The sequence below is a fragment of the Tarenaya hassleriana genome, unplaced genomic scaffold (assembly GCF_000463585.1).
Source record: "Tarenaya hassleriana unplaced genomic scaffold, ASM46358v1 Cleome11, whole genome shotgun sequence".
In the NCBI taxonomy this organism is placed as follows: domain Eukaryota; kingdom Viridiplantae; phylum Streptophyta; class Magnoliopsida; order Brassicales; family Cleomaceae; genus Tarenaya; species Tarenaya hassleriana.
Genome location: NW_010961290.1, coordinates 1,114,921 through 1,141,894, shown reverse-complemented (window position 1 = coordinate 1,141,894; position 26,974 = coordinate 1,114,921). Strand labels below are relative to the sequence as shown.

Here is a 26,974-nt window from a genome sequence, read left to right as displayed (position 1 = left end):
TTAATATATTTAATATAAATTCACTTAATTATATATATATATATATATATATATATATATTATTTTATTCCATTCTAATTTCAATACCCGAGATTTTTAACCAAGATCTCGACGTGAGTATGTATGAGCCCATATATATGGTAACATCGTACATAATGAATGCACTAGAAGTAAAACGAGTTGGGCAATACTCGGTATGCTTTCCAATTTTTACGTCCTCTTGCATTACAAAGTAACATTACATGCATTGGCATAACAAATATTGCTTAAATTATTGTGTGTGTATATATATATATATAGCTAATATTTCATGTTCGGTATGAAAATTCTCATGAAAATGCAGAGGATGTGAAATTATTCCACGAGTTATATGACAAGTGTAATTAATGTATCCAAACATAATATTATATCTCATAATATATACACACACACACATTGAATTACGTCTTTTGTGCTGCAAACATTGAGTTGTGAAAACTATTTACAGCAAACTACAACATGAATGAATGGACAGTTCAGCATTCAAATAATTAGTTAACTACGTGTGTATATATATATATGGGAGGGGGGGGGGATTCGTTGCCAAACCAATTGCTGCATAGGGAAATTCACCCATTACCAAAAATAGAAAAGGCTACACTCTTTAAAAAAAAAATGAAAAGTAAATTTAATAATAATAATAAGGCGACAAAGATTATCTGTAGAGAGCAACTAAAAAGGCAAGTGGGCCATGAAAAGGAACATATTCGAACAAAAAAAAACGGAACATGCAATTGCAAGGTATGAATTTGGCCACACCAATGAGAAAAAGGCCACGCGAGATAAGGGACGAAGAGCTGACTTTACAAATACCCATTATTCCCTTTTCCTATTTTTCAAAGGCTATAAGAAGAGGAGCAAATCACGAGAAAGAGCAGTGAATGAAAGAAGAAGAAGAAGAAGAAGGAGAGAGGCCTATAACATGAAGAAGAGAGTCATGTTTAGTAGCCAAGGATGACTTGCCTGCTCCTTTTTCCTCTTGTTTCTTCGTGGGTTAACCCATTTTGATATTTGAGATTAGGTTTCAGGCAGTCTCCTTGGCTATCTTGACATGTTTCCTTCTCTCATGCTATGCCTTCTCTTCTCCCCCGAGCCGAAATCCACCATATTTACTTTGACATGTCATGGTAGTACCGTTTTTACCTTTCAAATTCACCATATATATATATGCATTATGTTAGTTAGTTTACCCATGTCATTTAGAGGAGAAACTCAAATATACGTGAAAATGGTTAACTTATTATATGTGAAACATCCCGCAATTGTTTACTCTAACTTACGTTCATTAGGTGCATTTTTGTCGAGTCGGAAATGTTTTGGATCTTTGATCGTATGTTAGAATCCATTAAATCATGAATTATAGAGAGTTAAGTCATTTCACATGAAGTAGAGTTTATATTACCACATCATTTCATGCCTAATTTCCATAAGATTCTACGAATGTATATTAACAATAGTGTCCGTTTCACACAAAATATAATATATATATATATATATACACACGATATTTTGCATCGAGGGACCATTGTGTACAGATTCAGTATCAAGGGAGTACAGAGGAAGAGAGGTGTAAGATGAAGAAAAGGGGCATATTTGGTAGCCAAGGATGACTTGCCTGCTTCTTCTATATATAAGGCTATAAAAAAGCGTGGGTCAATTATTTTATATATATTTTATGAAAACATTATATTAATTTATATTTTATATGCTGAGTACGTAATTATATAAAGACCCATGCATTAATATTTTGCCGATAAAAAGAATATAGCAGGCAGTCTCCTTGGCTATCCTTATATGCTCTTCTCTCTCATCCCACACCTTCTCTTCATTCATGGCCATGGGGGAAGACAGGAATGGCATCTTTGATACATGCATACATACGTATGTGTAAGTGTAAGCTTGTATGTGTATATACGCACACGTGTGTTCATATTTGTCTACATACAATCGATGAAAATGTATCACTTCAAAGGAATGTTATCGTGTTCGAACACATGTATATATATATATATATATATATATATTGTAAGTTGTTCAAATGCATGCATGGTTTGTATAAAACTTAATCGTGAAGAGAAAAGGGTTATCACTATAGAGAGATATATTCGTATTTTCATACATTGTAATTAGGGTTTACTATTCGTACAAATAACCACTAATGTAACAGAATTGAATTGATAAAATTCAATACCTTTTATGGTATCTATATGGCTAAACCTCATAAAGATCTATTCTAGATCGATTAAAAAATTCTGATCGTCGACGACCCGTGCATTGAATATTGAATTTTCTTAATTTAACTCTGTTACATTAATGGATTATTTATACAAGTAATAAACCTTAAACACAATTTATGAAAATACAAATATATATATATAACCCACTATAATCACTTGCCCTATACATAACAAAGCCGAATTCGACAAAGTGGTATGATAATAACATTATGATAATTCATGGGCGTGAATACGTATATAGACGTATTTGCAGTTGGTGATGATGTGTGTGAAAATAGGCTTGGAGCGAGAGAGAGAGAGAGAGAGAGAGAGAGAGAGAGAGAGAGAGAGAGACGTACACACCCTAAAGAAATATGTCATGGAAAGACATGCATGGCCATTTAAGAACGCAACTGTTAATGCATGTTCTCGACTATACCATGGTGTGGTTATTCATGAATATATACATATATATATATATATATATATATATATACATATAAATTTCTACCTTGGGCTCATAAACAGATTGGAAAATACTCAGAAGAAGGCTCTGGTTAGCTCGGCCCAAAATAAAATGAGCCCATATGATTGTTGCCACGTGGCAATATATAACTGGATACAGTCTGGCACTCGAACGACCCCCCTAAATTGAAACTGTTTTTCCCGAGACGCATTCTATCAAATCCCCGATTCCCGACTTTGATTCGGCATTTTATTTTTAGGGAGAAGAAGAAGCGAAGAAGATGAGTTACGAGAAGGTCCCGCCGGAATCCTATCCTCCTCCAGGTTCGTAATTTTTCTCTCTCCGTTTCTGATTCTGTTTGATCCGAATAGCCCCAACATGAATTTCAGATTCTCCGATCGGTTCTGATTTTTTTTGTGTAATCGAGTTAGGATACGCGCCTCCGTATCCGCCGCTGGGATATCAGTCGGCGACGCCTCCGGGATATCCGTCTGCGCCACCGCCACCGCACCACGAGGCGTATCCTCCGCCGCATCCGCACGGATATCCGGCGTATCCACCACCGCCGTCTCGTCCTCCTTACGAAGGTTACCAAGGATACTTCGCCGGAGGGTATCCTCCCCCGCCGGGACCGCCTCCTCAGTACCACACTCACCACGATCACCACTATTACCAGGATTCGGAAGCTGGTTGCACATCTTTCCTTCGTGGCTGGTGAGTCTCTCTATCTCGCGCCTGTTACGTGATCTTTTAGGTCTCTGATTGTAGTCACGTTCTTCTATTGCTGTTGACGCGGGTGCAATCGTTAAAATCGTATTTATTAAATGATTTTTTTTCCGAGCTTTGTTGAGCTTTTTGGATTCTGGACCGGTGTTCGAGTGATCTGTGACATCTTAAGGTCTCTGTGTGGACTGGAAGTTTTAGAATGGCAGAGAACTATGACTTGAATTATCTTCTGCCCAGATTCCTTGAATAAATGTTTTGAGGATTTCTGGATTTTGGGTATATTTGCTCGATTTATACAGCGTTAGAATCAATTCCTTGGGTTCATGTATGGAGAAATCGTAATTTGAGTAGAATTTGGACAACTCTTGGGGAAGTCAGAGTTCCTGCATGCGTGTTTGGCTGGTTTCAAATTCACACTTAAGTAGATGCTATTCCCGTTACATCTGTTCCAGCGGTTAGGTTGGGCCTTTGACGCGACTCTAACTCTTAACCAAAACTTGTGTTTTTAAACTGCAAAATATTCATATGAATCTTAAGATAGGTTAATGTGGTCGTAATCTTATGGTCTGTTTAGAGTTACTTAGGCAAAGATGCTGCTACTATTCTGTTTGTATTTGAAATGTGTGATCACTTTTCGATGAACTAGTGGAACAAAAAATTGTTTGTGACTGCACCCATGATTTTTTTAACTGCAAAAGAATATGTCCATCATTTCGAATCGTCATTATTTTTGCTATAGATAGAAGATTACTCGTAATTCTTCCTTGGAGTGAACCATTCACATCCCGTCAAAATGCTAATTTACCTCGACTGAAAACCTGTCTTTCTTGAGCATAACTTGATGAAGTGGGTTTAGAGCAAAATCTTCTTTTTAGCTGGCTTCGCAGAAGGATACAAATGAGGGAATATGCTGCATTTTCTTGTTTATGGGTTATTGGAGTGGCATTTTTTATTTCTCTCTCAAGTCGGTTCCCTGTTTTTACTGAATCTTGGTGTGTTGGTAAAACTTGCAGTCTGGCCGCCCTTTGCTGCTGCTGTGTGTTGGAGGAGTGCTGCTTCTGAGAGAGCCGAAGTGACCATTTACAACCACATTCCGTGTTGTTGAATATGTATTTAATGCTGTGACCGTTTATTGAGAAGCATATGCTACTCAACACATCCAAGATCAAGATTCTCCTTCGTGGGTTTTGCGTGTATCATATAATGTTTATGTGTGAGAGATGTCCTCTTCTCCCTGTGAAGTCTTTCATTACTCTTTCCATAAACTCTCTTTTTTTTGGAACCTTTTTGGTCTAAAAACACACGAGGGCAAAAACTGATAGCTGAAATAACTAAGCTGTGGGATTTAAACTAAGAATCGCCAGCCAACAAAGTCTACAACACAGAGTCGTCACAGGTCTAGTTCAGTCTAACCATGCAGACTACAATTACATTTTGGGGCCAACTCAAAAAGAACTGGATAAAAAAAAACCAAGACCGAAGAAGCTGTCCGGACGAGGACGAGAGGGGGAGTAACGGAACTGTAGAACTACAGGATCCACACAAAAGGCGGCGCATCTTTCCTCGCCCCGACCACCGTACGGTAGAGGTACATCTTCTCCACCTTCTGTCCCTCGCCACGTCCGTTCTGCTCCTCCATCATTTGGTTGCCGCCGTTCTCGTTTATTATCTCAACATTGAGCCTCGACGCCTTCCTCGCCACCCTCTTGCAGCCTCCGAGCGTGACTTTGCATGCCGACATCCAAAGGGATCGCATTGTTTCGTACTTCCCCACATCCGCCAGAAGCGCCGCGTTCCCGAATGGGCTGTCCCTTATCTCCAGCTTCCTTAGCCTTTTGCAGCCGTTCAACACGTACAGCATCCCTTTGTCGGTGTCGCCCGCGAAAGCGATTGAGAGCATCTCGAGCCGCTCGGCGTACATTCCTATGTAGAAGAAGACCTGATCGGTGAGTAGACCAGAGAGGGAAAGCCGCCTTAGACCCTTGCACGCCTTCACGATCGCTCCAAATCCCTTGTCCAGCGGCTGAGATGTCACGGGGTCGGGCTTGGTTGGGTCGAGGATGCATAGCCTGAACCTGATGAAGTTTGGACAGTTCTTGGCTACGGTTATGAGGGCCGAGTTTGTCATTTGCTTGCAGAAGTACAGAATCGAATGAAGCTTAGGGCAACCGGCTGAGATCGCAACTAGACCTTCTTCAGTTACAGCCCCATCGCCTCCGGCGAGAAAATCCGATGGAAAAACCCTCAGTTCCTCTAACTCTTTACATGTAGAAGCTACGACCGCTAGCCCTTTGTCGCCTATACTATCCAGTATCTGCAGGATTCATCCATCAAAAACAATGACATATCAACATGCTCATTGGTTTTCGGGTAAGCTGAGTGTACGTGTGTTTTCATTCCAAGGTGAATAAAGTCGTGCGTGAGATAACATACCCATAACCGGCGAAGTTTCTTGCAATGCTGGATAAGCTTTATGAGGTAGCTGCCATGGATCTCAGCAGCATAACTGAGATTCAACGAGATAAGGTTATGGCATATCGGGTGGAAAGCTGGGAGGCAGAGGGGAGCAGACTCGAGAAAACCCGACAAGCTCCTTAACGACACGCACTTCCTAATGGCTGCCTTGAGATTGGCATAGGATTCGGAAGCTGGGTCATTGACATATGACCCGACTCCTAAGTCCACGAGCTGAGGGGCACTCATCATTATCCTTGCAAGTGCATCCAGCGGGATAGCACGGTTTAGCTTCAGGGTCTTAAGGTCGGGAGACCTTGCAACAAGCCTCTCTAGAGCTGCCAAATTGATATCTCCTTTGAGGCACGCGAAGTTCAACGAGACAAGGGATGTGAAGCTGTCCGGAAAACAGCTCAGCCATTGTCCTCTGTGGTCATCAACTTCATTCTCTTGCAAGTCCAGCTCCCGTAGATGCCTGCAAGAAGAAGAATATCAATTTCAGTAAAATTCCAAGCAGATTCAGATCAGATTCATACGAGTCAAATCCTTCGAAAGAGTCAGTAAGAGGAAAATTCACAAGACACGAGAGAGAATTATGCTGTTCTGGGTAGAGTTTTAGTGGCCCACGGATATGAAGAATCAAAATCTCTGATTTTGACCTTAAATTTCAAAAGGGGAAAGAGAGAGACTGCAAGACTTTCCACTATATCCTAAATTTTTCGCAGAATCTAATAGTCGAATTCGGGTCGATCTTCTAATCAATATCCAAGCAGACGCAGGATTTCGAGGAGAAGAACACATTACCTGCAATTGGCAGCAATGGCGGCTAAGCCATCGGTAGTGAACCCTTCACAGCTGATAAGCACCAAAGACTTGAAATTCGCGAAGGAACGCGAAAGCAGCTCCAGGCTCTCATCCGACACCACCATTCGCTTCAACCTCAGTTCCTCAAGTCCCACGCGACTCCTCGCCAAAGCCTCGATCCATGGATGAACGAAACCTCCCCAGTCGTGAGGAACCAAGTTGAAGTCAGCGAAATGAGGCTTTCCTTTCAGAGTTAAGGATTTCAGGCACGGAAACCTCCGGATCAATCTCTCCGGGTTTATGGCGTAGCAGTTCCCGATGAACACCTTCTGCCGGCTGTATCTCTCGATCTTGTACCACGATTTGCACACCAGAGATATCGCGTTCCTGTCCCTATGGGAGGTTATGAAGTCGAACACGTGCTCTATGACCTCGTCCGGGAAGTAATTCATCTTCCCCTCTTCAAACACAGAACCCCAACTCGAATCCCGGAAAATTCACTGGAAACTCGTGGATTCCGACCAGTGGGAGCTCTATGGGAAAGCGAGATCCAGGGATTAGAGAGTCTATCAGATCTTCAGCTCAAGAAAATTCACTGGGAAATAAAGTGAAGACTCGTGGATTTTGACTTCGGCTCAGCTCAGCGGACCTCCGTGGGAAGAGCTAGAGATCCCAACAACTTCGGTATTTTTTGGGATCGCGAACTCGAAAAACAAAGAGACTCGAGACGCCAACAAATCCTGAGCTCTAGGGGCTGACCATGGTGGACGAGACTTGGATATACCGGGGAAATCACCAAACTAGTCTGGGAAAGTTAGATCTACAGATAACAAATTGAAGAACTCGAATTACTCCGAGAAAAAAAAAACGGATTGTAAACAAAAACGTAGCGAAGATCCTTGCTGAAACAAAAAATCAAAATCGTGATGATTAGAGAGAAGAAGAACAAGAAGAAGGTTGCAAATGATCGGGAGTCATAGATCTGGAATATCTGAAAATTCTACCATAAATGGAAACTGCTTCGTCTCCCCAAACCAAATCAACAAAAAAAAAAATCGAAAATCAAAATCCAATGATGATGAGATGATCAGAGACTGATGAGAGAGATCACGCAAGCGTAGCAGAAGCCCAGAAACTCTCTCTCTCTCTCTCTCTCTCTCTGACGCTGAAAATGAAACAAGTCTTAACCAAACCGGAAGGAGGAGAGAGATGGACATATCTCAGCAGGGCCCCCATCTGGCTGACCGGAATAACTATGGTTGAGTTAGCTATTTAACCGTGGTTAAGTTACTTGGTGGGGGTGGATGATCCAACGGTGGATATTGGTCTTGAGGGAAGACAGAGAAGGAATCTTGACCGTTGAAGGGTATGGCATGCATGTGTCCTAATCACTGGTTACGAGGCCATTCGCCAAAGAGAAAGGGGTTGATGTACTAGTGTCAGGGGAAAGGTTTTTGAAAAAGCCTCCTTTTTCAGCATAATTACGGAGAATGCCACGCTCGATGGTGGCGAGTACAAGTGATTTCCATACTCTCAGGCTTTGTCGATTAACCGTTGATTAGTGATTAATTAACGACTTTATTAAAGTTCTAGACTTTCAGTAAATTACCCAAATCGGTTAATCAATACTCGGATATATTGGCAAAACTTTATTTTGGATGATACATTTGGAAGTTACCCGATTTCAGATTTAAAGAAAAATAATTTAAAATAAATAGATGAGCGGATAAACAATAAATAGATAGCATTATGCCAAAAGTAAATATGACATTAATAATGATTGGTGGATATGGATTGTGGCTATATGCACCCAAAAAAAAAAGTCAACCAAAAAACACGATATTTACATTTGAAATTTAACATTCTTTATAATCACTTTGGAATTTGATTTTTTTTAATATATAATAATTTTTTTTGTAATTTTTCAGAACCTAAACACGTGTAAAGAGAGACTCCACAGATAACAATTAATGGGTGGATAACGCTGTTGTAACTAGTTTAGCAATAGCAAGCAAACCTAATTACTAATTATGCTTATTGTTTAATGAAAATATAAAGAAGAAGACCAAAGCTGGCGAAATTTGTCTGGTTGTGAGGACACCATCCGTGGAGATACGTAGTAGTCATAAAGTGTGATGACGTGTTTTTCCTAATTTATTATTTATTATCATTATTTTTTATATTTTGTTTGACAAAATAATCCCAAAAAAAAAAAACAATGGAAATCCTCGAGTTGCATTTTGAAAGGGTGGTTGGACCGACCAAAATAATTTAAATAAAATACAAAAAAAAATTATAGGAAAAATTTAATATAAAAAACACAAAAAGGAAAAGGTTATAGGCTTCATAATCGAACTCAATTATAGACCCACTTGCACATAATTACAAAGCCATATTATTTTGGTAAATTTGAAGGAAATAAATTGCGAACAAATACATGTGGTTTTAATTACAGAAATTAAAAACGACGACAAATACATGTGATCACACAGTATATATAGCATCGACTGTATCCACTCATATATGTATCATTTTTTTTTGTATCAATTAGTATTTACACTTGAATAAATTAAAATATCTACAATAGGTATTTGATATACTGGTGGTCATTGATAACTATCTCACTATTAGTAATTTCAAATTTTTTATCTGTTATATCATTATCCTGTTCGGTGTTATGTTTTGGCTTTGTGGAATCGATGTATGGAGTCATTCAAATAAAAATAAGTGTATTTATAACCGTGACAAAGTCAAATAGTAATACACTTTTTTTTTTTAAAAAAGTTTTCATTTTGTACAACATAAAACCAGATAAAATCGATTGCTTATAATTTTTTGAAATCGAATATTAAAAATAAATATTTTTTGAGGAGAAAAAATAAATAAAAACTATAAGTATAAAAAGCGAATATATCTGAGTTTTATAAATAAAAAAAATACAAAATCTAAAATAATCTAATAGAAATATTACCAAATCCTAAACGTAGGAGTGATGATTTGCTACGTAAAATGGCACCCATGTGAAGACACCAGGACCCTTCTCTCTCTGTCTCTCTCTTTCTCGGACACAGACATCATATATATATATATATATATACACTTTTTGTTAGTATTATATAATTTCGTTATTCGGCCAATATCACCCATAATGCAGTTTTGAGATGATTAGAAACAATGGTCGAATTATTGCGTTTTAACTGTGGGAAAGAAAAAAAATCACCGAGAGAGGAGAGTAAACCTTGGGTGATGCAAATAATATAAATGAAGCCAAAGCTCATGCCTCATGATGACGCATGTCCCAGTCTCTTTCCTTCATCGTCAGTGGTCCTCTCTTCCCCTCCAAAATGACACTGTGCATATACATACAACACATCTACATATACACATACAATGACAAGACGTATCCATATCCACATCGTATATATATATATGTGTGTGTGTGGAGATAACATAACCCGAGAAAGGGAGGAGATGATGAGGAAACGTAAGATATGTCCCTTTTCATTGTCCCTCTCGGGTGGTCCTTCCCTTTGTCCATTCAGATATTTCACTACAATTACAAATACAAAGAAGCTATAGCTATAGCTATATACACATTGGGGGTCATGCGGATCAAAGCCCCACTTAGATTCATGGACCTCAATCCAACAGCTTCTTCAAGATTTTGCTCTTTCTCTATCTCTCTCTGGACAGGGGCATAGACCAGAAGGGCCCCCAACAAGCATAGACCAGAAGGGCTACTACACTCCCAATTCCATAGAGAACAACATAAAACAAAAGCCTCTCTCATGTCCGAGCGCTTCATGCGAAAACCCATAACCCAAAAACGATTCCGATCAACACAAGAATGAAGGTAACCACCGGGAAGAAGGAAAATGTATCGAACTTTACTCGATCCAATCATGAAAGAGAGGGAGAAAAAACATTTGGAAATTGATAAGAATGTGAAAAGGAAATGTGCCCACCTTGAAGTGATCCCAACCTCATCTAAATTCCATAACCTAACTAGTAAGTTAACCATCCCATCTTATCAACCCTCTTGTCCTCAACTTAAAGAACATGAATGGACTAGTTGCAAAGCTTATGGTGGATTGGAGATCTCAGTTTCTAATGCTATCATTGGCTGAAAATCCTCTTTAACTACATCCACCAAAAGAATCACACAGCTGTGGCTCCTATATTCCTTGTTAGGTTCATCTAAGCACCAAGAAGGAGGCGCAAATCCAAACTAGTAAAGATCATGATCATTCCCATTAGCCAAGTGACACATATGGAGTGCCATTTCTCTCGGTCACACTCACACACCTCAAACTTGCTTGAAATTACCAATTCAAGACTAGTGTGACCAATGAGGAAGACAAATTCGGATCTTTATGAGCAGGGCAAATGGGTTGAATTGCAATACCGTCACAAATAAATTGCCACTAGATACGGGATACCACAAAATCACAGATCAAGGAAACACACACAATATCGATTCTTGTGCACTGACCTTGCTAGATTCAGGCGTCGCTACCATCTTCGTCTTCATCGTCTTCTTCTACTTCGTCGTCGTCGTCATCATCATCGTCATCATGGCTAGCGATTAGTTCAGGGATGTAGAAACCAGGCTGCATCGCCCGTCTCCTCGTCCTTGATGGAAGAATGTTATCCAAATCCACCTCTGCCAACGGATCATCCGACAAATCGCTGTCGCCGTTTCCGTCATCTTCTTCGTCTTCGTCACTGTCATCATCTTCGATCAATTTTCCTTTTTCCCTGTCGTCTCTCATAATGCCTTTACCTTTCCTGTCGGCCTCTGCTTCTCTCCTCGCCTCCTCCTCCTCGTCATCTGCTTCCTCTTTCTCTTCATCAGCTCCAAGATCGCCGCCTATTTCGTCTCTTTCCGACGCAGAACCGGCGGCTTTCTCCGGCGAAATCACTATTTCTGTCTCGATCTCACCTTTCTCCTTCTCAAAATCTAGACTACCACCATTTTCTCCATCTTTGGATACAGAAGCAGGGGAATTCGAGGGTTGAAGCTTATGAGCCTTGTTCGCGACATTATCCTGGTCTTGATAGTAGAGATCCGGTTTCCTCTTCACTGGCAATGGAGACTCCTGTTGATTTTCCACTTCCGCCATTGACGAGCCTTCGTCGTCCTCTCAAACTCCTCTGGCTACAGAGTTGAGATTGTTTCAATTTTTAGGTGGATTCAGGTTAGGGTTTTCAGAAACCAGAGCAGACGGAGACGGATTACTCGACTTTCTTCTCTTCTTCGCAGACAACCCACGAAGTCTCCATTATTTCGAAAATACCACGTTACATTTCTGATTTTTCAATTGAACCCCTCTAAATAAAATCCGCACATGATGACGTGGCAATTCCAACCGTCTCATATACTTTTAAATCTAACCCGACCCGACCGGACCCAACGTAGAAAGCTAGAACACTTGGGCTTAGGTGGTTATGATCCTCTGTGTGCATTTCCCTTGTTCACCAAACCTAAATGCAAACATCATATTTATATAAACCATTATCATCGGAATTGTTTTTTTATAACTCGAAGGTTTATTGTGCATTCGGCTCAACTATTTTCCTAAGTTTGAAACTGATTGTCGGAGATAAATTTTTATTTATCTAAACATTTTTTTTCCAACGTTTAAATTTAAATCCACCATCCAAATTTGGGTATCATCGGAATCGTTGGTAACAGGTAATCAAAGTGGAATAACAATAATTATATTGATGCTTTGATACCAAACTACAGATTTGATTAATTCCTAGTTTATGTGTTATATAGTGATATTGCAGTTAATGGGAACACATAGTGTCACGAGTTTATATATTTACAACCTCTTGTATTCAGTTTGATACGCCTTCCCATTTATTTATTTATTTATTTTTGCTATGGGTATGATAGGTTTTGACTGCCATTAATATACACATGCTTCTGAATCTATTATTATTGCGTATTTTTATTTTACATTGATTATGTAAATCTTGAGTTATGATTCTTGTCCCAAAAGCATATATATATATATATATATTATGAAATATGATCATCAACGTATATTTATGATGTTATCATCAGAGCTTCTTGTAGTAAGATCTGTATTTTACTTTAACCAAAAAAAAAAAAGATCTGTATTTTACATCTATTGTAGAGTCTCTGCATGCAACCCCAAATCAAACCCTAGATTATCGGTTCCCCAACCAATTGTTTTCATATAAATACAGGATTTCATCAGTTAAATACGATTGTATGTGTGTACGCACACACACATATATGTATATACATGTATGGTAAAAAAAAAATTCAAAATCATATGTATCATTAATGTCGGACGAGATGGCATTAAGGGTGGAGGAATCTATTAATTTTACAGTGCGTAGAAAGATAAGAGGAGGAGAATTCTCTTTGATTTTGCGTTTTTTAGAAGATGCCGTGCATGGATGCCACGTGTCCATGCATTCTCCGCTTATTGGAGTACAAGACGTATGGACTGAGTCTCGTCTCATGGAGACAACCCCCACAACTGCTGTTTGTTGTTTTTTTTTCTTCTTCTTGTTTTAAGCACTCGATGGTGATGGTGGTTTCCCACATACGGTATTTCTCTTCTTCCCCCGCCCAGCATATACGTATAAATATTAAAAACCAAGTAAAAAAATACGATCCAATATTGTTATTTCTTTGACTATAATTAATGACACGACACTCTTTTCTGTTTCTACATTTCTCAAACCCCATAAAATTTGTATACACACACACAAAAATTTTAACAGCGATCGATTTTACTCAACAATTACTTAAATTTTTACGCGAACAAAGGCCACAATAACTTATGTATGTTCTTGCATTGATTAAAGCGCGTGCCCAATTATCTGATGAAGGAATATATCTTAAACACCAATTAGTGAATAGACTTTTTAAAGTTTGTTCTTTAATTATTTTCAATAACCTTTTGCATTTATTCCATGATCTGTGCGAATTGATATTGCGATCTCCGTCGACGGCCATAGAGAGCCCCCCTAATATTACGGATTCACTATCCTAGCTTTGTCCGAGATCCACCGTATTTATACGTGTATACACAGATATATACGTATAATGTCACATGTTGATACTAACACGAAAAAAGAAAGAAATAGTTTTGACCTAACTAGAGTTTATGGGAGAGAGAGAGGGAGGGAGGAGAAAGAAGACGCCATTGTTTTCTGGAAAAGAGGGAAGAGCAGAACTTTTGCAACACCTGTTGCCCATTCACCCTCCACTCGTCTCCCTCATCTTGGCCTCCCCCTAACCACCTCTGGTTAAGTATTTTTAACCATGGTCGAGTTTAATACTACACCACACCTGTCCTGTGTCCTCTCTTCTCCAACAACAAGCCCCCTAAAATCATTTTTAGTACTCTACGTCCATGGTCAATTACATTACGACCCATTGTTTTGCGTTGAAAACCCTAATCCAGAACATGAGTGCCAGTCATACAAATGTCGCCACTTCTTCGAAACTTGCTATAAATGGAAAACAGAAGCAGATATAAACTCTTAGAGAGAAGAAGAAAGAGAGAGGAAAAGCAATACCTGTTTAAAACCAAAATCTCTGATTGCCCAACGCCCATTTTAACCCACTGTTTCGATCTGCACAACTCTCTCTCTCTCTCTCTCACTGAAACCCAAAGCCACACACCATTTGTTCTTTTTTCCCCTCTTCTCACAGTGCTTCACTTCTTTTCCTTTTTCTAGGCTGCGTTAACCAATTGAGTGCCCAGAAACAAGAAAAAGAGGGAAACAATGATTATGGACGTCGACGATGCTGCTGCAGCGGCTCACGGGAAAACGTCCAGGACCTGTGGATTGATGGAAGTCGGGTCGGGTCAGGTGACGTCACTCGGGTCGGATTCCGGGTTATCGGCGCGTGTGCGTATTCAGGGAATGAACAAGAAACGTCGAATTTCAGATCCGTGATTTCGAGTATAGTCCCGAGGCACAAGAGAGTCGTAAACAAGAGTTAGAAAAGTTGGTTCAGGATCAGGAAAGCTTGAGAAGCTCTCTTCTGCAATGGTGCTACACTAGTTATGGAGAGGTAGATATCATCTGAGTTCTATCTATGGTTGAAAGCTTGAAACTTTGGATAATGGTGTAATTAATATATTTCCTAATGTTTTTTTTCCCAATTGGAAAAAAGATTTGGGATAACTGGGTAATTTGTTTTTTGGCTGTAGGTTTTCAGCTCATGGATGCATTTTTGTGCAGTGCGGATATTTGCAGAGAGCATACTGAGATACGGATTGCCACCATCTTTCTTGGTAAAATAGAAAAAAAAAAAATATGAGACTCCAAACTTGTGCTATTACTGCTTTCTACTAAGAGTGAATTCCTTTTGGTGACAGTCATGTGTCTTAGCCCCGTCGAGCAAGGGCGAGAAGAAAGTGCGTTCGATTATTGAAGGCTTGTCTGATTCTGCAAACAGGTAACTCAAAATGCTAGCCTCATGGCTGTTTTTTATGGTTTGTGAATGTATAAAAGGGATGATGATTGTTGTAATGGGAATTGTGAACGCAGCAAATACTGGAAACCGGAGGAGGAAGGAGGAGGAATGGGTGGGTTAGGAGGAGGTGATGCGGATGCTCATCCCTATGTATCATTCACCATCAATCTTTCTTAATATTAAAAATGCTTCAAGCCTAAATCAATCATTCATCATATGCTGATGATGTTGATGGGCTTTTGGTCTCTCTCATGTTGTGTTTCCATATATAATTTTTTTTTTTTGCATTTTCCCCAATATATATTCCTCTCTTTCCCTCCCCCTTCCCACGTGCGTATCCCTCCCCCACGTGTGAGTTTCTTTTTCCCAACACACATACTTGTATTATAAATAAATAAACAACTATTCACTTGATTTGTTTGTCTCCTTGTTTTAAAAACAATATTTAAATCTGCAACTTATATTAAAATATTTGTATGATAAATATTACCATTTTTTATGATAACGTTAGGTCGAAACCATTAGAGCATATATGTATATATAGATAAATTACACTTATGATCCTATGCATATACCAAGATATTGGATTGAAATGGGATGGATCTAGCTATAGATAATGCCATAATGGATTCCCTATAAATTACACATGTCCTATATATGTAACCCGGTCGCGAAACTGAGATTCTAACTAGATCTTTGTTTTTCTTTTTTACTTATTATACAAAATTTAATGATTTAATTAATGGTTTTTTTGGGGGGTTGCTTATGGGATGGGATGGGGGCAGAAAATGGACACGACAAGGCTAAGGTTTCTCTTCCAAAAGGAGCTCAAGAACAGTGACGTCAGCTCCCTCCGGAGAATGATACTGCCCAAGGTTACGTTATCATACATAACAATGAATACGTACATCATAGCTGGTTGTGAATATGTAATCTAAGATGATGATGATGATGATGATGTAATGATGGTGATGCAGAAAGCGGCAGAGGCGCACCTTCCGGCTCTAGATTCCAAGGAAGGGATATTCATAAGCATGGAAGACTTGGACGGTCTCCATGTCTGGAGCTTCAAGTACAGGTCCCACATGTTACTTCAATTTCACGACATACATACATATATTTAGTGGCATATAAGATGCATCTGTCGAACAATAAAGTCGGTCCAAATATTAAGATATTGAAGAACAACCTCGACGAGATGTTTATAATTTCGGCTTTACAATAAGAATCGTATAATACGATATATGTAGTAGCAAAGGTGCTGATTGTAGTAGTGGCCTTTGTGTTTGAGAAGGTATTGGCCGAATAACAACAGCAGGATGTACGTACTCGAAAACACAGGTAACAACATTTGGTTCTTAATTTTTTTTTAAATGTTTAATAAAGTTGGTTAGAGAATATATATATATGTTGGATGATTTTTAATTTTATTGCTGGATGACTGTTTTGATTCACAGGTGACTTTGTGAATGTTCATGGGTTACAGCTCGGGGACTTCATAATGGTGTACCAAGATCATCTAAGCCACAATTACGTACGTTTCCATGCCCCATCTCTATATATATTTCATGTACGCATATATAAAATATATATGTATTATATATCTCGGATCGTTGATCTCAGGTGATACAAGCGAGAAAGGCGTCGGAAGAGGAAGAAGAAGAAGAAGAAGACGTATACGTAGGCCTCGCGAGGATCGACGAGAGTAAAGTTGACGACGACATCTGCCTCGTACGAGATTTCAATATGGACGCGACGAAATCGAGCGGCCCTAGCTACTACCCCGTGATGGACGGCTCGTTCGTCTACGACACGACCAAGTTGACGAACGACACTCCTCTTGATTTCTTGGGAGGATCCATGACCTCCACCACCTCCTCGTATTGTACCTTCGGATCCTTTGACAGCTTTGGCTTCTCCCTCGACGACTTCTGCTAAGCCGTTGTTCGTTTTGTAGCATTTACTGTAATCTTATAATGATAATAATAACAATAATAACGCATTTCGTGTCGGTAATAATCTTGGTCCGACATTAGGAGAAACCCTTTTTTTGTGTTCCCTATAGTTTCTCGTATGTTTTTTGTTTTTTTATGATGTTTCATGTTTCCTTTCGTCACCGGGAGTGACAAATATCTCTTTTATATGTATATGAACATATGTTTCTGTATTTCAATCTAACATTATGCTTATCAACTTTTGTGGTTGTCTCTGTGTTCCATTCATATTTTATATACTGTTACTCCTATCAAACGAAATTTGATGAGATGATTAAATTTGAGTTACTTGGATATAATTAAATTTAAGGATTATTAAATTTGTGCTTCAATTTGTAATTTTTTTCATTAAGAATTTAAAAGAAAAGATTTCGTATATAATTCATAACAAATTAAAGAACAATTATGTTGAACCAGCAAAAATAACATCAATAATACCAGAAAACATCGTGATGGAGACCAATGCTGGTAAACGATAAACCGGAATAAGGTTACCGGTCCGCTTTTCTCGTTGAGCAGATCTGAGTAAGAATAAAACCCGAACCGGTTTATCACTTAACGATCGACACGAGACACGACGGCGACAGACTGTAGAGGGTTGAAGACGGACGGACCCCTACTGTGATTCAGTTGAAGCACATCGTTTCGAGAGCGAGCGAGCGAGCGAGAGAGAGAGAGACGGAGAATCCATGGCATCGAGGTACTGGGTGGTCTCTCTTCCAGTGAAGGACTCTGCTTCTTCTTTGTGGAATCGTCTGCAGGATCAGATCTCCAAGCATTCGTTTGATACTCCAGTTTATCGGGTAATTAATCTTCTCGATTTGATCTATTCGATTGAAATTTGTGAAGATTTGGTCCGATTTCGTTATGAATTTTTTTTTGTTTGATCGTTTTCTTTTTTTTTTGTTTGATTTCGATTTCGCAGTTCAATATCCCTAATCTTCGTGTTGGAACCTTGGATTCTCTACTCGCCCTCAGCGATGATCTTCTCAAGGTGATTTTTCCGATCCTCTTCGTATTGGCTGTTATGATGTGACTTTCTATGGGAATTTGTGCGAAGATCTAGAGAAATGTCGAAATGATCTGATGAGATGTGCAGTCGAACAGCTTCGTGGAAGGAGTTTCTCACAAGATCAGGAGGCAGATCGAAGAATTGGAGAGGGTCTCTGGTGTCGAGAGCAACGCCCTTACAGTTGACGGAGTTCCTGTTGATTCTTATCTCACCAGGTACAGGAATTCTCTTACGAATCTCAATGCTGTTACGCTGTGATCATGTTTGGTAAGTGACAATTCATTTTGCTTGTCCTGAAGGTTTGTCTGGGACGAAGCTAAATACCCGACTATGTCTCCTTTGAAGGAGATTGTTGATAGTGTTCAGACTCAGGTTGCGAAAATTGAGGATGATCTCAAGGTATGGAAATTCCGTACCATCTGCTGCATTTTCCCTGATTCGTTCCCCCAGTATGATCATAGGAGAGTCCTGTTTTGACAAGTAGGCTCGTAGTTATATATGGCACACAGACAGAGTTGGTCGTTAATCTTTATGAATGTTGAATGTCAGGAGTTTGGTGGTGTTTGGAAAGAAATGTTGAACTTTTTTATAATGTAGAACCTGTGCGGATGAGAATGATAGTCTCTATATATGTAGCATAGATAGGTGGCCTTTGTGCTACATTACATTCCCTGTATGTGCTTTTAGTTGGCCGGATGTGTAGAGAAGGTGATGGTGTTCTAATGTAAAAACCTGTCAACATGTAACACTTGAATTTGATTGATATCATAAGTCATTTTCCATGATGTTGAAACGGGATCATCTGTCACATAGATCCGCGATAAAAGGATCAAGCAAGTGATTTCCAGGTAATGAATCAGCCATAGAACAAGGAGTTTGTTTCTCTGCAGTTATACTCTTATGGCAGTGGGGCTCTATACTTTATTGTTTCTGGAGAGTATTACTTCTAATTTAATCTCTCAGGACTTTTTCACGAATCTAAATTTGTTACGGCCATCAAATGAGTTCCTTTCTGTGTTGTATGTGTGTCTCTGTCGAAATCATGTTGTCAACAGCTCCCATTGCTCTTATGTCAGGTTCGTGCTGCTGAATATAACAATATCCGCAGTCAACTCAATGCCATTAACCGAAAGCAAAGCGGAAGGTAAAAATTTACTTTTAGAGAGATAACATATTTTTGTTCAATTTATAATTTCAAATTTTGTAGAATTTGCAACTATTTTGCAACAATTAATTGTAAGTAAATTTCCTCTAATATCGGCATTATGCTCGAAACATTCAATACCTGTGACTATGCATGAATTTTTAAAGGAATTTCATCCGGTTATTAGGGACATGATTTTTCATTGCAATGTGATTGGTTTCAATATCTTTGTCTCTGTTTGTCTTTTGCATTCTGAACTTCAATTTGGCTGATCATCATCCTCCCTTTCATTTCAGCTTAGCTGTCCGTGACCTCTCAAGCTTGGTTAAGCCAGAAGATATTATCACGTCGGAACATCTAGTGACTCTCCTTGCTGTTGTTCCGAAGTATTCTCAGAAAGACTGGCTGTCCAGCTATGAGACATTGACTAACTATGTGGTAAATTATTGGTTTAGTTACATTTGATGAACATGCTAAGGGTATACACCTCCAGAGGCATCATAAATAATTTATCAAAACTGTTTCAGGTGCCTAGGTCTTCAAAGAAATTGTTTGAGGATAATGAATATGCACTCTATACCGTTACCCTCTTTGGTCGTGCAGCAGATAATTTTCGGACAAGTGCCCGTGAAAAAGGATTTCAAGTGAGTGTTCTTTTTAATGCAAGTTCCTGTTATTATCTTTCTACTCTCTAGAAGGTGGATTTGAATAGCACTGATGCAATGTATCTATTATCTACCCCATGATATCCTTTGATAGTGATTGAAAATCTGGACCTCTGAATATTTCTCTAGAAGGATGTACTTGATTCACTGAAAATTATGTCTCTTGACTAGAATCCTTAGATCATTGTGCAACTTATGATGTCCTCTTTCTCTTTCAGATCCGTGATTTCGAGTATAGTCCCGAGGCACAAGAGAGTCGTAAACAAGAGTTAGAAAAGTTGGTTCAGGATCAGGAAAGCTTGAGAAGCTCTCTTCTGCAATGGTGCTACACTAGTTATGGAGAGGTAGATATCATCTGAGTTCTATCTATGGTTGAAAGCTTGAAACTTTGGATAATGGTGTAATTAATATATTTCCTAATGTTTTTTTTCCCAATTGGAAAAAAGATTTGGGATAACTGGGTAATTTGTTTTTTGGCTGTAGGTTTTCAGCTCATGGATGCATTTTTGTGCAGTGCGGATATTTGCAGAGAGCATACTGAGATACGGATTGCCACCATCTTTCTTGGTAAAATAGAAAAAAAAAAAATATGAGACTCCAAACTTGTGCTATTACTGCTTTCTACTAAGAGTGAATTCCTTTTGGTGACAGTCATGTGTCTTAGCCCCGTCGAGCAAGGGCGAGAAGAAAGTGCGTTCGATTATTGAAGGCTTGTCTGATTCTGCAAACAGGTAACTCAAAATGCTAGCCTCATGGCTGTTTTTTATGGTTTGTGAATGTATAAAAGGGATGATGATTGTTGTAATGGGAATTGTGAACGCAGCAAATACTGGAAACCGGAGGAGGAAGGAGGAGGAATGGGTGGGTTAGGAGGAGGTGATGCGGATGCTCATCCCTATGTATCATTCACCATCAATCTTTCTTAATATTAAAAATGCTTCAAGCCTAAATCAATCATTCATCATATGCTGATGATGTTGATGGGCTTTTGGTCTCTCTCATGTTGTGTTTCCATATATAATTTTTTTTTTTTGCATTTTCCCCAATATATATAGTAGTAATAATCATAATAATAACAGTAATAATGAACAAAAAGGTGGGCGGTTGAGAGAAGCCAGAGTTGGGTGAGTTTCGACACTGATTTTGTGGTTTGGTGGCTATTCTCACTCGGTTGATCTTTTGAGAGCCCTTAACCCATTTGTTATTTCATGTATTTTTTTTTCCTTGGATCTCTCTCTCTCATATATATATATATAATGTCCGACTGTGTTTGGATAGCGTTTGTTTTTTTTTTTTTGTACTTTTACTTTGATATTGAAAATATTTGGCGACATGTCCTAACTCCCGAGATTTATTCTTTATTCTTTGATTTTTGAATGCTAATAGGTTTTGACCGTTAATCTTGAGAGCAAACGTTTCTAATCCAATTCAAAATGCTACAAGGACGCGCGGATGGGGCGCGTCAAATGCACGAACCACCTGCCTCTCTCTATATAGTACATTTCACCAGTAATCTCCACAGGAACAAAACCCATCTTTGAAATGATGAAACCTCTTGGAGTCTCTCACCACAAACTGCCTATCAACGATCCGAGAGATCAACTTTACCACATTATGACAGTCGCTGCATACTCTGAGGTTCTTTATCACATGAATCATCTCACCAGGGACCGTGTTCATGATCCCAAACGCGACCGCCAGTTTCTCGCTATGAACCCTAAGAGCCATTTCCTTCTCTTCCTCATCGACATCGTGACAGACCGATGCCGTGTTAGACACGTAACCAGCCTCTTGAAGCTTCCTGTCCATTTCCTTCAAGAACTTGTAGATTCCCTCACTCTGAGGATGTTCTTGATCTCCAACCAAGAACACATGAATCTCACCTTTCAACTCAATCAGACTGAACCCCGGTGGCTTAACAAGTCCTCGATCCTTCATAAGTATCCTAACTCTCTCGACGTCCTTCCACCGTCCCGCGTCTGCATATATGTGTGACAGTAACATGTAATACCCGCAATTCTTAGGGTCTAACTCGAACAGATGATTTGCAGATATCTCAGCGAGTTCCACGTTCTTGTGAGTCCTGCAAGCGCCTAGAAGTGAACTCCAGATGACAGAGTCTGGCCTCATCTTCATCGTTTCTATCAGCTCCCATGCTTTCTGAAGATGCCCGGCGCGTCCGAGAAGATCAACCATGCAGCCGTAGTGTTCAAGACCGGGTTCCACACCGAATTTGTCCTTCATGGTGTTAAACCAGAGCGATCCTTCGTCAAGAAGACCGGCATGACTGCAAGCGGCTAAGACCGATACAAATGTGATGTAATTTGGTTTTACCCCAGCGTTGATCATACGATAGAAGACATCTAGTGCTTCTGAAGCTCGGCCATGCATTCCATAGCCAGCAATCAAAGCAGTCCATGACCTCACGTTCTTAACTTTCATAAGATCGAATGCTTTTCTAGCGGTCTCAACCCTTCCGCATTTGCAATACATGTCAATGATGGCGGTACCAACAATCACATCATCTTCCAAACCCGTCTTTATCACCTGCAGAGATCAAATCTCGCAAGTTAGGCACAATCAACCGATGTCACGACCTGTCACACCGATACCAAAGAAGTAGACTTTCCAATGTACCAAGAAGCAGGGTCAATGCTTAAGCAGCAAATTCATTCACCTGATCATGTATGCTCTTCCCATGGCGGAGAGTACCCGAATGTGAAACGGCCAACAACACAGTGGAGAGTGTGATGGAGTTGAAGCTTGCATCACTATCCATCACCATTTTGCGGAAAGCTTCAAAAGCCTCACTAGACAGACCATTCTGAGCAAACACTTTGATGATCGAATTATACGAAATATTGTCCTTTTCGGCCATTTCATCAAACACCTTCTTGGCCACAACCACACCTCCTTCCCCGCCCTTTGCATACACATCCAAGAGAGTATTACCAACAGACGCATCCTCATCAAAGCCTCTCTTTATAACAAAACCATGAACTGATTCTGTCAAACCCTTGGCAATAACGCGGGAACAGGCCGAGATGGTTGAAACCATAGCCACAGAATCAACGGATAAAGCATCATCTGCACAACCCTCCTTTTCATCGGTCAGGAATTCCTTGAAAAGAGAAATGGCGCCGAGGGCATTTCCGTTTTGGACATACCCTGTGATCATGGAGGTCCAAGAGACGATGTTTCTCAGGGGAATTTCGTCGAACAGTATCCGAGCATCCCTAATTTCACCGCACTTGAAGTACATATCGATCAGCGCCGACGAGACAAAAACATCGGATTGGTAACCGAAGACGATTGCTTGCTGATGGGTTTGCTTGCCGGAGAAAAGATCGAGGAGAGAAGAACATGCTTTGATGGTGCAAGGGAAAGTGGAACGATTGGGAGAGAGAGAAAGCTTTCGCATGGAATCAAAAGCGCGAAGAGCTTCAACGGAATCGCCGCTACGAGCGAGGTCTGCGATGACGGAGTTCCAGGAGAAGACATTGGTCTTGTCGACATATTTGTTGAACAATGTCGTAAGGTTTTGTCTGTCCGAATAACTGTCCGTGTGGAAATGACGAGACAGAGAGGATACAAGGGCTTTACCACTTGGAGTCTTCATCCATTCTCTCATCTCATTACACTTATCAATACCCTCTTGTATGTATATATATATGTGTGAGGACATTTCTGCAATACTAAAGCCCTAATTTAAAAAAAAAAACATTTTTTTATATATATTATGATCCACAAGATTACAACATGTGAAAAAGAAACCAAATTTATCTGAAAGCTTAGGGTAAAGAGAGAAGAGAAGTCATCAAGGCATAGAAGAAGCTACAGAGGCCGCCAAATGTGAGAAGAAACAAGAAGGAAGAAGAATCCGGCCTCAGCCCGGGGGAGTTGCCTGTAAACTGGCCGGAGCTCGGGGCGGGAGCTTCTGCATGAGAATGAGGAGGATGGGCCGAGCTGAATGGCCATTCTCTGCTCGGAGAGGGGAAGAAATCAGACATATTGGGTGCATTCACATATGGTAGAACTGCAGGAGAAGCCGAAATGGTAGATTCTCCAAGGACAACCCAAGTCCAGTGAGCGGTCATGATGATCAACAGAGACATGGCAACTGAAAAGCTTGACAGAGACAGAGCCATGGTTTTCTGGTTCAAGGGAAATGCTTTCATAGATTATAATACATATACATATATAAGAAGCAGAAGGCGCTGTTCTCTGGATCCGTGAAGAAGAGGACATATTCCATCTTCCATGTGTGAATCTCTATGGAAGAGAAAAGTGAATGTGTTCACGGGCAAAGAATGGGGTCCTTCACGTGCCCCTTTTGTTTTCTTGCTCCATCCATGTGATCTCATTCAGATTCAGCCACCTATGAATCAAGTGAGAGTGAATATAAATACATTTAACAAAGGGAAAACAAAAGACGGTCACGGCATCTACTCACAGATATCAGAGAAGGTAGGTGTCGAGATGAATTATACGGTAACAATCCCGGATGCAATACTTCTTTTCTCTTTTCCTGCAGGAATCTGTCATCTACTTCACATCTATAATCAGGCTTTTGCAAATTCAAAGGATCAAACCAAAACCAGAAACGACCAAAGATCAAAACTAAATGTATCCTTTCCTTTTCCTTTTCCTTTTCCCCGGCTTTTGGGGCGGTAACTGGTAAATATGGAAATAGGCATATAAGAGAGGCCAACAAAAGCATTACCGGCTTCTTGCTCTCGAGCGTTAGATAGTAAAGAATCTCACTCTATAACAATCTAAGATGAGCAGTATCGTTCAGCCGTTTTATCTGCCAACCGGTTTTCCACGAATGCTGGAGCACGGTCACAGAGGAATCCTCTATGCAGATCTTATGAGACATTATCGGGCTGCAACCGATGACGCCGGTCAGAAGACATTTGATTGGCAACGAGTGGGTGAAAACCCCGACGCAGGTTGAGAACGGGGAAGGGGAACTCCTGCTGATGTTTATATCACCAATGTCATTGTGATGATTAACTTCCCTCGGGGACATCTCATCATCAACCTCGTGATTACCGGTCATAGTCATCACCTGGAGTCGGCTCTTACCGGATTTCTTCCTTGTAAGGCTTGGACGATGCCTGTGAAGCAAATCCCACGTGGGCGGTGGAAAAGACCCGTCTCGCTCGTTAACGGATGCGGAAGGGAGCTCTGACCTGAGCTTCTCTGCAAGTCCTACCACTGTCCCGTTCAAGAACTGAACCATTCGGAATTCCACCTGCCTGAGTGATTCCCCGGACGGCGGTGAGAAATCGGGCTGACATCTTTCGATTAAGCTCAGAGTTTCGGGCGTATAGATTTCGGACCGATGGCCTCCTTCCCATTCCCCCATACTCATCTCAGCAAGCGCATCCGAGGACTGTATATGCTCCTCTGGAAAAATCATTTCCTGCACGAATCATCAATGCAGGGTTTGACCCAGAAACCATTTCATAAAATTGTCCAGCCTCACTGATTTGCAAAAGGATTCTTCTAACTAGTTTGATTTCATCGGAGACCAAGCTCACATCTTTAGATCTTCTAAGAACCTAGGGTTTCTCCATTTCGGCTACTTGTTATCCTATGCGACGAGAGATTCAAATACCTGGCAAACGGAAACCGCCATGGATCTAGCTCGGTCGAGAGGCGAAGAGTACACGGAGTTGAATCGAACCCCTTGAGAATTGAAGAACACGGCGAGGGCCCTGGCCTGGCGTTTGCCGTCGGCGGTGAGGGCGGACACATGGCACCTCCCTCCGATCAGATCAGGCCTGAGATTGAGATCGCACTCGCCGTGGCTGATGAGGTAAACCTCCGTCACGGCGGCGGCGCGATGATCGTCGGCGGCGGAGATGCGGGAGAAGATAGGCGGCGGGAGAAGCGGCGGAGGCGGAGGCGGAGGCGGAGCGAGGACGTTGTAAGGGTCCCAGACCTTGATGGAGGGACCGAGCCTGGGGGTTCCGAGAGAGGAGAGCTGAGGGGAGAGAGGAGAAGCGGAGGCGTGGCAGGGAAGCATCTCGGGCTCCTGCTCGAGAACCTTCTTCACGAGGTGGTTATCAATTTCTCTTCTGTTGGATCCGCCATGGCCGTCTTCTTCTCCTCCGTCTTCGCTTTCCTCCTCTTCTTCTTCTTCATCGTCTTCTCCTTCGTTGATGGCATGAGCAGACTGTGAAGACCCCATGTGTTTGTCAAAGAGTTCGTTCGAGATGGGGACAAACAAGGAAGGAATGTAAGAGTAGCCTGTAGTACGATAATGCTCAGATGCAGATCTTATTCCAAAGACCGTACCTTCCAATCGAACTAGAGGATTCCGATTCCGTCTCTGAAGCCAATCTTCGCCTTTTACTAATGTTTTTAAAATTACCATCTTGTCCCAAATCTTTTTTCTCTGTGCAATTAATTACAGTAAAAAGTGAATTATCGGCTAGTTTTGAATCAGATCATCTATGGACTTGTCTAAATAAATGCCAGATCTCATCGCCCGTACCTTCCGACGGATCCAGCGGGTTCTGATTTCTTAATCTTGTCTCTAAAGTCAATCTTGGCCTTTTGCTAATGTTACCAAAGTTACCATTTGTCCCGAATCTTTTTTTTCCTTAGTAAAAAAATATAGTAAAAAAACGAATTATCGCCTTGTTTTGAATCAGATCATCTAGCATCCAAGGACCGTCTAATTATATACATAGATACATACATACACACACACACACACAGGGGCGGACCTAGGATTATATCTAATAGGGGGCAAATTATAATTTTAACGTTTTAATATGGGGGCATTTCAATTTTTCTTTACAAATTTATAAAATTTACAAAGGAAATTAAAATTTTTTAATTCAAATAGTGGGGGCAAAGGCCCCCATTGCCATCAACGTGGATCCGCCACTGCACACACACACACATATATATATATATATATATATATATATATATATATATATATATGATACATTCATTTTTTTT

The 26,974-nt window shown here is 40.3% G+C and overlaps 9 protein-coding genes across 10 annotated transcripts; 4 read left to right on the top strand and 5 right to left on the bottom strand.

The window, feature by feature from the left end:
• The first annotated feature begins 2,932 nt into the window (after positions 1-2,932).
• LOC104805312 (cysteine-rich and transmembrane domain-containing protein A) lies at positions 2,933-4,668 on the top strand. Its single transcript, XM_010529841.1, has 3 exons — positions 2,933-3,044; positions 3,153-3,435; positions 4,461-4,668. Exons 1-3 carry the CDS (start codon positions 3,002-3,004, stop codon positions 4,507-4,509), a joined length of 375 nt encoding a protein of 124 aa, XP_010528143.1. The 5' UTR covers positions 2,933-3,001; the 3' UTR covers positions 4,510-4,668.
• A 102-nt stretch (positions 4,669-4,770) lies between these two features.
• On the bottom strand, positions 4,771-7,885 carry LOC104805311 (protein AUXIN SIGNALING F-BOX 2). The gene is made up of 3 exons (XM_010529840.2): positions 6,706-7,885; positions 5,881-6,376; positions 4,771-5,761 (listed from the first exon to the last, which is right to left on the bottom strand). Exons 1-3 carry the CDS (start codon positions 7,155-7,157, stop codon positions 4,976-4,978), a joined length of 1,734 nt encoding a protein of 577 aa, XP_010528142.1. The 5' UTR covers positions 7,158-7,885; the 3' UTR covers positions 4,771-4,975.
• Positions 7,886-9,725: 1,840 nt separating this feature from the next.
• LOC104805310 (glutamic acid-rich protein) lies at positions 9,726-12,623 on the bottom strand. 2 transcript variants are annotated; one of them, XM_010529839.2, is made up of 2 exons: positions 11,198-12,623; positions 9,726-10,055 (listed from the first exon to the last, which is right to left on the bottom strand). In XM_010529839.2, exon 1 carries the CDS (start codon positions 11,826-11,828, stop codon positions 11,208-11,210), a length of 621 nt encoding a protein of 206 aa, XP_010528141.1. In that variant the 5' UTR covers positions 11,829-12,623; the 3' UTR covers positions 9,726-10,055; positions 11,198-11,207. The 2 variants fall into 2 exon arrangements, with proteins under 2 accessions (XP_010528141.1, XP_010528139.1); XM_010529837.2 differs by lacking the exon at positions 9,726-10,055 and adding an exon at positions 10,105-10,504.
• A 1,858-nt stretch (positions 12,624-14,481) lies between these two features.
• LOC104805959 (V-type proton ATPase subunit C-like) lies at positions 14,482-15,469 on the top strand. Its single transcript, XM_010530678.1, has 5 exons — positions 14,482-14,582; positions 14,632-14,773; positions 14,913-14,996; positions 15,081-15,160; positions 15,253-15,469. The coding sequence occupies exons 1-5, from the start codon at positions 14,482-14,484 to the stop codon at positions 15,353-15,355; spliced, it is 510 nt and encodes a 169-aa protein (XP_010528980.1). The 3' UTR covers positions 15,356-15,469.
• A 19-nt stretch (positions 15,470-15,488) lies between these two features.
• On the top strand, positions 15,489-17,345 carry LOC104805309 (B3 domain-containing transcription factor FUS3-like). The gene is made up of 6 exons (XM_010529836.1): positions 15,489-15,529; positions 15,964-16,053; positions 16,156-16,256; positions 16,473-16,519; positions 16,636-16,712; positions 16,802-17,345. Exons 2-6 carry the CDS (start codon positions 15,967-15,969, stop codon positions 17,114-17,116), a joined length of 627 nt encoding a protein of 208 aa, XP_010528138.1. The 5' UTR covers positions 15,489-15,529; positions 15,964-15,966; the 3' UTR covers positions 17,117-17,345.
• Positions 17,346-17,722: 377 nt separating this feature from the next.
• On the top strand, positions 17,723-21,270 carry LOC104805306 (V-type proton ATPase subunit C-like). Its single transcript, XM_010529834.2, has 11 exons — positions 17,723-17,975; positions 18,098-18,166; positions 18,272-18,399; positions 18,484-18,583; positions 19,261-19,328; positions 19,625-19,766; positions 19,856-19,972; positions 20,212-20,337; positions 20,477-20,560; positions 20,645-20,724; positions 20,817-21,270. Exons 1-11 carry the CDS (start codon positions 17,862-17,864, stop codon positions 20,917-20,919), a joined length of 1,131 nt encoding a protein of 376 aa, XP_010528136.1. The 5' UTR covers positions 17,723-17,861; the 3' UTR covers positions 20,920-21,270.
• Positions 21,271-21,395: 125 nt separating this feature from the next.
• Positions 21,396-23,691, bottom strand: LOC104805308 (pentatricopeptide repeat-containing protein At3g26782, mitochondrial). Its single transcript, XM_010529835.2, has 2 exons — positions 22,671-23,691; positions 21,396-22,540 (listed from the first exon to the last, which is right to left on the bottom strand). Exons 1-2 carry the CDS (start codon positions 23,676-23,678, stop codon positions 21,497-21,499), a joined length of 2,052 nt encoding a protein of 683 aa, XP_010528137.2. The 5' UTR covers positions 23,679-23,691; the 3' UTR covers positions 21,396-21,496.
• A 9-nt stretch (positions 23,692-23,700) lies between these two features.
• LOC104805305 lies at positions 23,701-24,196 on the bottom strand. The gene has a single exon (XM_010529833.2). It carries the CDS (start codon positions 24,169-24,171, stop codon positions 23,785-23,787), a length of 387 nt encoding a protein of 128 aa, XP_010528135.2. The 5' UTR covers positions 24,172-24,196; the 3' UTR covers positions 23,701-23,784.
• A 138-nt stretch (positions 24,197-24,334) lies between these two features.
• Positions 24,335-26,296, bottom strand: LOC104805304. The gene is made up of 3 exons (XM_010529832.2): positions 25,617-26,296; positions 24,447-25,421; positions 24,335-24,371 (listed from the first exon to the last, which is right to left on the bottom strand). Exons 1-2 carry the CDS (start codon positions 26,190-26,192, stop codon positions 24,759-24,761), a joined length of 1,239 nt encoding a protein of 412 aa, XP_010528134.1. The 5' UTR covers positions 26,193-26,296; the 3' UTR covers positions 24,335-24,371; positions 24,447-24,758.
• Positions 26,297-26,974: the final 678 nt, after the last annotated feature.